Source organism: Centruroides sculpturatus, unplaced genomic scaffold, assembly GCF_000671375.1.
Source record: "Centruroides sculpturatus isolate CEXI.00-Female unplaced genomic scaffold, Cexi_2.0 scaffold753, whole genome shotgun sequence".
Classification (NCBI taxonomy): domain Eukaryota; kingdom Metazoa; phylum Arthropoda; class Arachnida; order Scorpiones; family Buthidae; genus Centruroides; species Centruroides sculpturatus.
Window position 1 is genome coordinate 156282 of NW_019384876.1, and position 14012 is coordinate 170293.

Here is a 14012-nt window from a genome sequence, read left to right on the forward strand (position 1 = left end):
TATATATTTTTATCACAGTTGCTGTTCTTCTTATGCTTGTATTTCAAGTGTTATCTTATAAGTGTTACAGCACTTATGAAATAAGATGATGTTTGTTTATTCTTTATTACAAGCCATGCATTTTTATGTATTTTAAGAAATTAAATGTAAAATAAATTTGCTCACGGGTGTTGATGTCTGTTTAATTATAATAATAATAATTGCAGAACACTGGTCTAGAGCTACAGTTAATATGCAGCTAAACAACATCGGGCCCTGATGGATATTGGCAGTTCCAAAAATTTCATAGATTATAATTTTGCACTGTTTCATCACCTCCAAATTATTTCACATTCTGCTCAAATTTCTATGGCTACAATTGCTTTAAGTTCAACTTTGAGGGGTTGGTGCATAGTTTCTATTAACTTAAAGGGCCATACTTATCCAAAGGTTGCATTTTCAGCTTTATCTGGTCTGTGCTGATGTAATTTTAGAGCACGATTTCCTAGCTTTGCATACTGATGTGTCCTTCAAATTTGGTGGCTCTATAAATCATTGTCGATCTGTTCTGCAGTGTTCACAAACGTGCCACCAGCCCATCTCTTCAAACATTTGTCTAAGGACACAGGGCCTATTGCTACTAAATCTAGGTGGTTCTCTAAACCATATCAGGATTTCATTGATGCAGAAATTAAGAGGTTGACAGTTGAGGGTATAATTGAAGAAAGCAATTCACCGTGGAGGGCTCAGGTGGTGATTGTACCTTGAAAAGGTTAGTTATAGACTACTGTCGCACTATTAATAAGTTTACTGAGTTGGATGAATTTCCTCTTCCTAGAATTGATGACTTGATTCAGAAAATAGCTTCTTATAAAGTTTTCAGTACGATAGATTTGTGTCGAACGTACCATCAAATTCCCATTTCGAAAGAAGACAGACATTATACAGCGTTTGAAGCTTGTAACAAATTGTTGCAGTTTAAGGTGATTAGTTTTGGTCTCACAAATGGTGTTGCTGGATTTCAACGTTCTATTTCTCAGTTGATTGCTAAAGAAGGCTTAGTTGACACATTTGCTTATTTGGATGATGTTACTGTCTGCGGAAGAACTCAGGAAGAACATGATCGTAATCTTACTCGTTTTACGGACATGGCTCGTAAGTACAACTTAACACACAACAAAGCAAAATGTTCATTCTTTTCTAGATCTATTTGTATACTAGGTTACCTAATTGAAGGGGGAGCTATACGTCCAGATCCCGAGCATCTAAAGCCCTTGCTAGAATTATCTCTCCCTATGGATATTACATCTCTTCACCGAACAGTAGGAATGCTTGCCCATTATGCCTCGTGGATAAAGGGATTTAGTGAGAAAATTCAACTTCTATCCCAGAATAAGTCATTTCCACTGCCAACTGAGGCTGCCATGATCTTTTCAGATTTGAAAGCTGAAATATCTCGTTTTACCTTGACTCCTGTTATTGACAATGTGCCTTTTGTTGTTGAAACAGTTGCTTCTAATTTTGCTATCAGTGCTACATTGTTTCAAGAAGGTAAATCTCTGTCTTTCTTCTCGTGATCCTTGAATGGTAGTGAGAGAAAACACTAGCATAGAGAAGGAAGAATATGCTATAGTCAAGCTATTAAAGAAGTGGAGACATTTCTTAATTCGACATCATTTTACATTAATTACTGACCAACATTCGGTAGTTTTCATGTTTCATTCTAAATCTAATAGTAAAATTAAGAATGATAAGATTCTAAGGTGGAGATTGGAACTGTCGTGTTACAAGTTTGATATTATTTGCCATCCTGGTAATCGGAACACTGTTGCTGATGCTCTATCAAGAATTTGCTGTGCCCTTCCTGATTTAAAAGACTCTGTCCTCCACAACGCTCTCTGCCACCCAGGAGTAATGCGTTTTTATCATTGGGTGCGTACAGGAACTTGCCATTTTCTTTGGAGGAAATAAACAAATTAACTGCTTCTTGTCCTACCTGTGCAGAATTAAAACCAAAGTTTCTTGGTTCTTCAAACCACCTTATTAAAGTCATGTCGCCCTTCGAATGTTTAGACATCAACTATAAAGGTCCTCTTTCTTCCAAGTCGAGGAACTGTTACCTTCTGACAATAATAGATGAATATTCAAGGTTTCCATTTGCATTCCCCTGCCCAGATGTCAGTAGTAGTACTGTTATTAAGTGCCTTCATCAGCTGTTTTCAATCTTTGGAGCCCCATCATATATACATTCAGATAGAGGAGCTTCATTCTTATCTTGTAAACTTCGTTCCTTCCAAACCTCTATTGATGTTGCTTCTAGTTTCTCCACACCTTATAATCCCCAGGGATTATAAGGTGTGGAGATCCCAGGGATTATAATGGTCTTGTCGAATGTTATAATGGTATTATTTGGAAGACAATTTCCTTGGCTCTCCACTTGTCTAATCAAAGTATTGATCAGTGGGAAGATGTACTAGGCGATGCATTACATGCTGTTTGATCTCTCCTATGCACTGCTACAAATTCTATGCCTCATGAAAGATTTTTTCAGACACCCCTGAAAGATAGGAATGGGTATTGGCCTTCCCACTTGGCTGCTATCATCTGGACCCGTCCTACTATGTTCACATAACCACACCAATAAATATGCCCCTTTAGTAGAGGAAGTCCAGTTATTGGAGGTTAATCCTAAGTATGCTCACATTCAGTACCCCAATGGGTGGACATCGACAGTATCCCTAAGACATTGCGCCTTGAGGGAACCTTTGCCTGAATCCTCAAAAGATGGCACAGCCTTCCCTAATATTTCAGCCCAGATTCCTGATCAAGCTAGCTCTGATGTTCAGGCAATGCCTCGTCCACGTTGCGAGAGCAATTTGTATCCCTCCCAAGTAGAAGAAAAAAATATTTTCTCATCCCCAACAGAAGTAATAGGGTTGCCTCATCCTGCAAGGCAACATTGTCAGCCCAGTTATTTGAAGGACTATATTATGTAAGGTAAGTGGGGGAGAATGTAGTAGTGTCACAGTGTGGCAACACTTCTCACCACAGTAGTTAGTTTCTTGGACTGGCAGCACTGTTTCTTGCTGCATTTGAATTTGTAACAGTCATGTGTTTCAGACACGAATAAAACCTTTTGTTAAAGTAATGTCTTTGTCTCTTTATACTACAATAGCCACCTACCTAACAGAACCAACCAGACATATCTAAAGGCCTTATATACAACCATCCTATCGACATGTATCAGAGACCTGGATGTGGAGGTCTATTTCAATCATTCCAAAATTCTGCACAGAGCAGCAGATAGAACACAGCACAGATATCTTGATAGAAATTTACAAAAAAGGCCATCAACTATATAAGAAGATATTTTACATGGATTTAGGATGGTATTATATAGTCACCCAATGTAAATCTCAGAATTCCCACAGGATTATAGTATATAACGTATCTGTCTATCAGCAGTAATTGTGTATCCTCCAATCAAGAGCAGCAACATGGAAGATCCAAATTGTTTGAAAATCAATCAGTTCCATATTAAAACTTCAGTCTTGAAGATTCCTTAAAAAACACTTGAAAAGCAAACATTTTCAGTTAAGTGTTTGTATTGCTGGTTATTTGATTATTGTGTTAGGAGTTTTATTGATATTATCCAGTAACTTTGAGAAAAGTTTAAATATCTTCTTGTAAAGATAGTGGAAAAATATATCAATGACTCACAAAACCTTTGAATATCCAGTAAAATTATTTAATTGAAATAACAAACGTTTTTGACCTTAATATTTGGTCTTCATCAGATTTTACAAATGCTGAGATTCTAATAACAGTTATGTGCAACGAATTTAAAAACATTAGAATGTGCACATGCGTTGCCATGGATACATACATGACGTTAACATATGCAGCATTCGTAGCACAAATGAAATGTTATAAGTATTATATACAAAAAATGAAATAAATTGCAATAAAATAAGATAAACTAACAGAAGTATGTGTATATTAAATAGAGGTGTGGGTGTAGTGATCTCCATCATAACAGAACTTCCAAGCTTGAGATATATTAATAGCATCTTTGGAATTGATGCAGTTAGTACATAATCCTGCCTTGTATATCTCAAGAGTTTTTAGCGATTGGATGTGTTCTATGCAGTGTGAGAATCTGATCATTTTGGCAATATGAAGGTCTGCTCTTATCCCCGGGGTTGAGGCATAGGATGATAGGACAGTGGTGTCTTTGTTATGATTGATGTCATATTTGTGCTCACGAAGACACTGGTCAAGGGAGCGTTTCGTGGAACCAATATACACAAGCTCTCTTTGAAACCTGTCATCCCATAATGGAATAGAGTATACTCCTGGAGCTAATCTATTATCCATTTCGTCCTTGCTATTATGCAAGAGTTCATATATAGTACGAGGCCTCTTGTATGCAACCTTTTTGTTTGTATATGTTGCAATTTTTCTGTAAATAAATTTGTGGTGGTGGTTATATTCAACAACTGTCAGAGACCGAGTGTTATTTGAGTTGTGAGTGCATGTATCAATGTTGTCACTGGGATTTACATGTGAAGAGTAGGCATATGCCATGCTATAAATTAATTTTGGACCATACCCATGTTGTGTGGCTATGTTCTGGATGCGATGTAATTCAGATAAAGTGTCTTCAAACCTGGAGTGGTGCGTGAATGCTCTTTTGGTTAAGGCCCAGAAAGCAGCCATCTTGTATGAGAAGGGGTCAGCTGAAATGGTCAGGATGAATAATGGGGATTAGCATGACTTATAATGGTCCATAGTTGTTATCCAGTTGCCATCTAATTGCAGATTGATGTCCAGGAAGTTTGCAGTTGAATTGCTTATCTGGTCTAGTTTGATACAGAGACCATATGGGTTATTGTTCATTGAATCGATGAAATGGTTTATATTGGGCTTGGTTTTTCATAAAATAAAGATGTCGTCGACATATCTTTTATATAGAAGGATGTTGGGTATAAACAGGGGTATGATTCTCTGTTCAAGTTGTCTAATCACTAACTCATATAAATTGCTCAACATTGGGCTGCCCATAGGTCAAAGGTTTTGTGAGTCATTGATTATCCAGTAAACTATGGTTGTTTTTTAAATCTCAGATCTTTACAGTTTGTCATACAACTAAAAAAGTTTTTTTTATCATATCATAGAATCTGATATTGGGGATAGATGTATGGTGATGGTAATCAGTCAGTCAGTCAGTCTTTATTTAAAGTGCATAAGCACACATCTGGCCCCGCTAGGTGCATTACCAGATAAGTATACATAGGAATTATTTACATATTAACAGTACAAATCAATAGCACACAAAACATTATATTCAATTGAAGTAATACAAAGCAAAAAAATATAAATACAGTTTTACATAACATAATAAACAGTAGCATAATAACATACAGCATTTACAATAAGATATACAGTAGACTATTCAAGTATAATAACTTGTGGTATATATTAATAAGAAATTAGACATATTGATAGTAGATCAAATGTTAACAATTATTTATGGTTATTTCCAGTTATGATAACAAATATTAGAATAATAAAAATGCCTAAAATAACAAGGTAAATGTGATAATTAACAATAACATGTAAGGATAGTTAAATGCTTATGTATCACATAAGTATGTATTGCATATAACAAAATAAATATGTATTATTTACTATAAAATATATGTACTTTACGTGAAGATATTTATTGACTATTATTAACAAATATTTATAATCTAATAATTTAAGATACTAAACAAACTTAAAATTAAAAAGTAACACAATGTAAAATAAGATGCTCAGCATTGAGTACACATAGTTTCAATGAGCTCATATCTATCATTAGACAGATATTGCTAAATGCATTAGTCCATTTCAATTATTAAGAGTTCAGTGAGAGGTAGGTTGAAATACTTATTCAGTCTATAAAAGCACCAGATGCACGTAGTTCAGGTGATTTTCATCTCTTGTTGAAGTAGGTTGATATCACAGATGGAGCCAATTTCGAAGAAGGCCATAATCGCAGATATTACATTTGTCCATTTCAACCATCAAAGTTCATAAGAAAGAATGTCAGAAGGTTGAAATTCTTGAGTGATCTTGAAAGGCATAGATAAGAGGTTGATCCCATAGTTTTGGCTGGACAAGAAGATCATGATTGAAGTGTGTAAGTTGATTGCACAAAAGTTAGTCACACAAATAAATATTGGTAACAGGAGGAAAAGTTGATCATACAAAGATGGTCGAAGGTTAGACACATCATCATAGTTTGATAGCTGATTTGAATGCAATAAGCATCATATATGTGATACAAGACTTCTATTTCTTTGTCAGAACAACAAGGATGGCTTCTTGGCAGAAATTAATTAATACACTCTATCCAACAAAACACCTAATTGAAAATCTTTAGAACATGTAACTAAAATCACTTAATAAAAAGAAAACAAAAATAATTCCATAAATGAATCTCCTTAATAAAAATACAAGAAGTACACAAGTACAATTAAACTGTAATCCTTTAGATTAATTAATAATTGTACATTGAGTGATAAAATTAATTTTGCTGGCAAGTCGTTTGAAAGCATTATAAATATCATAGTTAGTCCAAAAATCTGATAACTCACATGGCCACATTACACCATAACTACCAAGCAAAACTTAACTCCAATCGCTCTTTTTCAAAAATTATACAATCAAATATGTAATGTGTAGAACCATCCTTCACAGAACATGAAGGACACAGGTTTGAGCTCTTGTTAGTAAATCTAGCGAGATAACTCACAAACTTGCCGTGATTTGATAATAGCTGCGTAGTACAAAAGTTTGGTGTATACCATTTGAGGCCAATAAAGTTTTTAATATTGGGGATAAATTTATATGTGATGTGTTCTGTATTATTGTCCCATTTGATCTGCCAGTTATGTAGAGCATCCTCCCATAATAGTCGACGTAAAGTTCATAGACTAATTTTATTATATTCAACAGGCAATGCAGTGTTTTCAGCAGCCTGTTTTGCTAAATAATCTGCCGTCTCATTGCCTTGTACACCTTGGTGGGCCCTTACCCATGTGATTGCAAAGTTACAGCTCATAGTCTGTAGTAAATTTTATATCTCTTCAGCAAGTGGATGTAGTCTTGCACTTTTCAGAAGAGTAAAAGCAGATAATGAATCTGTAAATAATTGTATAGTTGTTTAGTATGATAATTATTTGCCCATTTAATTGCCTGTAGAATAGCAAATAATTCTGCTTGGAAAACTGTACAAAAGCTATCCAAGAGTATTGATTGACTGAATATCTCTATGTTATCAGTGAAAACTACAAAACTGCATCTGACAGCATCATTAATTTTTGATCCATCAGTATAAATATCTAATTCTGCAGATTGTACATCATTAAAATTGCAGTTTAAAGAGCAACGAGGAAATAAGATGTTAGAGTATGGAAAGCTCCACTTGACTTCATTGCTGGCTATAGTGCGTAAACCACACTGAATGGTCTTTCCCCATTTTAGTTGTAGGTATCTCTCTTTCTGTGTGATCACAAGATCAATTGGTAATTTCTTTGCAATCACCTGAAGGCTTTGATTACGAACAGTTCAATATGCCTTAGTAATTGGTATAAGTGCCCACCTCTGTGAAGATACTAGTTTGCGATTGAAATGTACTTTACGTATAGCCCAACCCCATGTGCCGCATGCATATGTTATGATAAGAATGTAAATAGCATCATAGATGATGGACAGTACTTCAGCAGAAAGCCCCCAGGTCCTTCTTGCCACTTGAGCAAAATATTGTAAAATTAGGCCTGTGCAATTAGTAATATATCTAACATGATTATCCCATGACAAATGAAAATCAAGCACAACACCTAAATATTTTATTGTTTGACCAATCTTAATGGTATTACCATTCATTTTAATATGCGGCAACCTAAGATAAAGATTAGCTTTTCCAGGTGTATTAAAAACAATACCACATTTTTTTGGGGATTGAAGTATAACTTATGCGCAACACCCAATCATAGATGTTCTGCAGCATAGTGTTACCTTTAAATTCCAGATCAGATCTTGATTGGCCACCCAGTAGCATTATTACTTCATCAGCATACGCAAAGATTTTCATTTGTCCAAAGTCTTCTTTTAAGAAGGTATCAAAGATGATGTTTCAAAACAATAGTCTGCATACGGATCCCTGCGGGCAACCCCTAGTAATATCTTTAATGACCTGATACTGATACTGACCATACCGTAGGATAGCCTTGCGGTTACAAAAGTAATCACGTATAAGGTTCCAGATGTTCTGTGGACAGTTAATATTACGAAGTTGATGTAAGATAAGTGGCCACCATGCACTGTCAAAAGCCTTCGTTATATTGAGACTGACCCCTAAAACATATTTATGTTCCTCCAATAAAGATTGTATATTGTTAACTACAGCTTCAATGGATTCCCTGATGGTAACCATAGGATTCCTTGTTTCTTATCTTAATTTAGTGTTTTTCCTCTGGACTAAAATCATGATTTTAAAGATACTGTTATAATTTTCCACCGCACTTCTATCTTGTTACTCTAAGACTACCAAAGGATCCAAAGAAAGAGGTGTCTTGCTTTATTTACTTGTTGGTTGGTAGTCCAATAATTATGCACACATCATAAACAGATGCCTAATTACAGGAAAACAAAAATAGAAAAGATTTTTCTAGAATCAGATGATCTATAGATATAAATAAGTTAGTATAGATAGTAAAAGCAGTGTAATATGAACAGTCACTGAAAGAATTGCATTTATAACCTCTCTTAATCAAAGAAGATACACAATCACATATGAGTATTTAAACCACTGTGGTGTTAAAAAAATAATTAAAATGGTATTGTATTTTTGTAACAGTTTGTCCACGGTAGAGGGAACCACCCTTATCTTTTGTTGAGGGGTACTTAAGGTGTTTGCATCTGTTTGCATGGACATTTTTGGGGATAACTCTTCCAAACAAACTACCTCAGGACTTTTCTATTAATTGGATTCTACAAAGTGAAATAGTTAATTTTGCACTAAAATGGGAAAAATCAGGAAAATTTTGTAATCTTAACTTCATGTGCTTAATATTGATATTGTAGTCTTGTTGTTTTTGTTGTACAAATTAAATCAAATTCCTCTTAGCCTGGTACTATCAGGAATTACACCACACACTTAGTTCAGGATTAAAAACACAGATTTTGGTACATAAATATACTTAAATAAATATAAATCTCAGATTAATTTTAAACTGTTAGAGGTTGAAGAGAGTTAAAAAGGTATAGAAATAATGTTTGTTTCTCTCACAAATTTTTGAATAAATTCTGTTCAGTATAGTACTGATATTTAGTTTAAACAATTAAAAATATAATATGTACTGAATAAGATAAATTTTTTAATTTAGGAGCTGAAAGATTTCTTAGAGATATTGAAAAGATGATTGGTTCTCAATCTTATTTTTGGACTGCATTTTGGAGTAAAATGTGGAAATATCTTACCCCAGCTACTCTATTGGTAAGGTTGATAAATATGTTTTTTTATTAATTTATGTATAATATAAAATAGTTTATTATAAAAAAATATTAACAAAAATGATATAAATATTCAATTTAGTAATTTTCACCATAATTCTGAAAATAACAATTACGAAAATTTAGAAAGCTTCCTGTTTATTTAATTAATACTTTTTGTAAAAAAGTCTTGTATTTTACAATTATACATTCATGTCCAAAATATAGGTGAAATTTAATGGTTATGCTTACATCTCAAAAACTACTGATAAGAACAGAAAACATATTAACATAAAAGCAGAAATGCTGTATTCTTTATTCAACAAATCAATTGAAAAGCACATATTTAATCTAAATTATATCAAACCAAAAACAAGAAGAAAAAGTATTGTTGCAAATATTTTTGCACAGAAAGTCATTAATATGGCACATAGTTGCCTCCTGCATTCATACACACCTCATGATTGTTTGTGCATATTATAATGCTATTTATTAGCTCTGTTGAGAGCAAAGTCCATTTTTAAAACAAGAGTGTCTTGTTTAAAAGTGGACTCAAAGCTCTTGAAGTGTTTTTGGTGGATGTTGATAGGATGCAGCTCATCTTCCTAGAGTTCTTCACATGTGTACAGGATTTAGATCCAGAGACCTTGCTCTCTACTTTGTATATGAATATCTTCATTATCAAGAAAGACATTAATGTCTGCACAGTAGGGCCGTACTTGTCAGTGTCCACAAAAAACGAAATCTGCATCTAAGGCAAATTGCGACAGGAAATTTATATTTTTCTTAAAGAGGAAGACGACAGGTATCTGAAAATTTTAGGAATGAAGATTTTTTGGTAAAGCTAGCATACTTATGTTAAAAGCTGAATGCTCTGAATCTCTCTCTGCAGGGAAGCAATATGTACCTTTTAAAGCCGCTTGAGAAAATTTCAGCTTTTATAAAAGAATTAAACTATGAGATAGAAAAATAAATGAAGACAGAGGAAAATAATGTTTCCCCTTGTTGCAACAGTTTTTGACCTCTAAGTTGATTTCTCTTGAGGTATGAAATCTATTTTTGTTTAACATTTATCACAGCTTATTATCATTTTGAAAATATTTGTCAAACTAGGTGATATCGATAAATTTGCATGGATTCAAGATCTGTTTAATGCCAGTGCTCCATCTGAATTTACTGCTTCAGAAGAAAAGAATCTTATTGAATTGTCTTACGACAATATGTTCAAAACAAAATTTAGCAGCATGGAATTAACTGAACTTTAGCTATCAGTAAAAGATGATTATCCCTTCTGAGTGATACAGCTCAGAGAATCTTAATTTCATTTGCTGCTACTTATATGTACGAAGCTGAGTTTGTCACTATGATAATAACTAAGCATTTCACGAAAATCAATATGGAGAAGGAAATGGGTGGCTGTGTCCAGTTTGATTCCAAGATTTGAGAAAATGAATGTGCAGTGATCAACAGGCTCATCCATCTTACTAATTATAATTAATTGAATTTGTTCAATTACCTTTTTTTTTGTTACCTTAAATACGTGTTTTATTTATTTTTTTATTTGACGTCCTAATTCTTTTTAATTAATTTAAGAAGATATTGGCTATTTCACAAATTGTACTTGTTAGAATTTGACATAGAGCGCCTTGAGAAAATCTGAATTTAGCAAGGGTCGAGAGAATCAAAAATGTTTGGGGACCACTCAGTTACCCTGTAACAAGTTTATGAGTATTTGTGAGATATTTTAATATTTTTGGAATTTTGCTTTCTTCAGTGTCTTGCATATCAAGCTCACGGTCGAGTTATAAACTTCGTAATGTATTCCGTAAGAAAAGTTTGGATCGATCAAACTTTTACGGTAGGGATACGCAGAATTGACCAACTGCGCATGCGCCAAGTCTCCATCAATCGATATACAATCGGAAGTTGTGCCGGAAGCAACCCACGAAACTTTGACAAATTGGTTGAAACGTAACTTTTGACCGACAATGCTGCTTCTGAATAATATAAAATTTTAAGATAAGAGTTACTTTGGTCATAGAAAAATGATAAAATTAATAAATAATTATAATATTACATCTGGCAACATCAACCGATGATTTTGCGCACGCTTACGATGGACTGCTTCGTAAATCGTAAAAAAGTTTGTTCCTTTACGGATACAGAAAAGACCTTACGGTAGTTTATAACTATTGCTATAGATATCCAGTGTAGGATACGGTTACGTTACGGAGTTTATAACTCGACCCTTAGGGCCAGTTGCATGAGCGTAAGTCTTTGGGATAGACTGCCGTCTAAGTTAACTGCAATTTTGTTCAGTTAAAACTTATTCTGTAGATTAGCAAAAAAAACAAGACAAAGAAAGAAAATTAGCATAGGCTGTAGTGAGGATGGCAGCACCAGCATTTGGAAAAGGAATTGGAAAGCATTTCTGGAATGCGTAAATATGACAATCATCGACTGCAGAAATTTGACTATGTGAATGTCCATCCCCGACCCTAGAAAATCGTGTAGGCCTATACTTAAAGGGACAGGTATCTCTGAAGTGTACAGAGCATACTTGCAAACTTTTAGAATGGGGAATAGCTGCAGTGTTGGTAGAAAAATGCTGATGTTTGAATAAAAACACTGACAGGCTTAAAAGCGAAAAAATTATTTATTAACATTAATAAAAATATTATTAAAGGTATTTGATATTGCACAAACAAAATTAATGTTATCATTTGCAGAGATTGCATTTATGGCAATAAAGCTATCGCCATAAATGCTGTCAAAAGAATGGCAATAGCTTTATATTCTTTAACATCACAATTTAAAAAAGATCAAGTATTTTATGGGACACATCATAAATGTACAGTACACCTAGATTCATGCAATCAGGCAATAACAATACTTGTGACGTCACAAGTATTGTTATTGATGTGATGCCTTTGTGCATTATTTTTCTTTCTTAATAATTTCTTTTGTTACAGTGTACTTAGTCAGTTTATTGACTTTCACTGTGGTTATTAAGAATAATGTTTTTTGGTTGTGATTTAGTTCCTATCTCTATCTTACTTTTTCCTATCACACAGAATATTATTTCCTTTTGCCACACAGCACTGCAGCCCTGCAATTGTGTGGCAAAATCATCATCAGATTTTCTATTTTACAAGGATTATAAATTTTTATAAAATTTCCACAAATTTCAAAGAACTCTCTCGTATCTTTTCTTGAGAAAGTTCATACGATATGGCCTGTATGTTCTTAAGTGACAAATCAGATGTTTCTTCTTTTTGGGCGGAGAAATTTTTTAGTGCTGCTCAATTATTTGGTCAAACTGTTAAAGTAAACTAAATTCGTTTCCTTTTGCTGTTGAATCGGTCACAACTGATTTAACCGCTAACGTGATGGCACTAATGTTGCCAGACTTGAAGATGAAAATTTTAGCTTAAATATGATAATTTTAAGATAAATTACATTACATATATAAAAATATCAATCTTGGTTCTTTCACAATTGAACGAATCTGACAACGTTTTAGTCCTTCGTAATAAAATACATACCAATATATATTCCGAAGATATTGTATTAGACTCGTTAAATAAAGTGTTTATGTAATAATATCAAATTCTTTAAAAACGCTGAAAAAAGGGAAAAGTGGCCCGTTCACTGACGACGCTTACAAAACGCCAATGGTTGGCAACTATGCAAGCATCAACGACCACTTTGGTGATGATCCCGTGATTGTCATCAAATTGTCACGTATTTGTCAACAAAAATATTTAGAAACCACGGAACGGCTGGCCCAAATCCCGGAGTTTAATTCTGTAGATAATTTGTGGCATGCGCTTAAACGTTCTGTGAAGACTCGGCATCCAAGGAGGCCCAAAGACGAGCCGGAGAGTGCCATACAACGATTACGGTCACCCGTTTGTTTCCTTGTGCCAGAACGAGTTCGTGTTGTGGTTAAAGATAAGGATGCCGTACTTAATAAAAAGTATGGAATCATTCATGCTGAAACAAACAAAAAAGGCAAGAACATGAAAATTAATACTAATGATGCACCGATAAGCAAAATGGCCGATTAGTGTTAATATAATTAACTATTAACACAATAAATTATTATGATTATATCGCATGAAATTATGTATTCTTAATAAAAATATAAAATTTCATACGATAAAAATAATTTTCAATATGAAGCTATTTTTTTCTTTTCAGATTCATGTGTTAAATTAAAATAATAAATTATTATTTTGAAAAACTTTTTAATTTTAATTAATAGCCAAATTCAAACCCCTTCAAGGTTTCCAATATTGCTTGGAAATTTTTTAAGAAATATAAAAACAAGAAGTTTTCCGAGTGCGATTTCTATATCGAGAGGTGGAAAAATTGCTAAAACTTTTATCACCAAAATCATGATAAATCATCATGAAAACTTTTTAAAAGAAACTTAAAAGATGAAAAGAAAAAGTTTCGAAACCAAAGAAGCTGGATGTTCATCAGTAACA

The 14012-nt window shown here is 33.7% G+C and overlaps 1 protein-coding gene across 1 annotated transcript in view; it reads left to right on the forward strand.

The window, feature by feature from the left end:
- Window positions 1-14012, forward strand: part of LOC111630960 (sodium-dependent proline transporter-like) — a 123914-nt gene that overhangs the window by 104514 nt on the left and 5388 nt on the right. The window contains exon 12 of the mRNA XM_023375127.1: window positions 9414-9523. Coding sequence (XP_023230895.1) covers window positions 9414-9523 — 110 coding nt within the window. The remainder of the gene's footprint in view (window positions 1-9413; window positions 9524-14012) is intronic.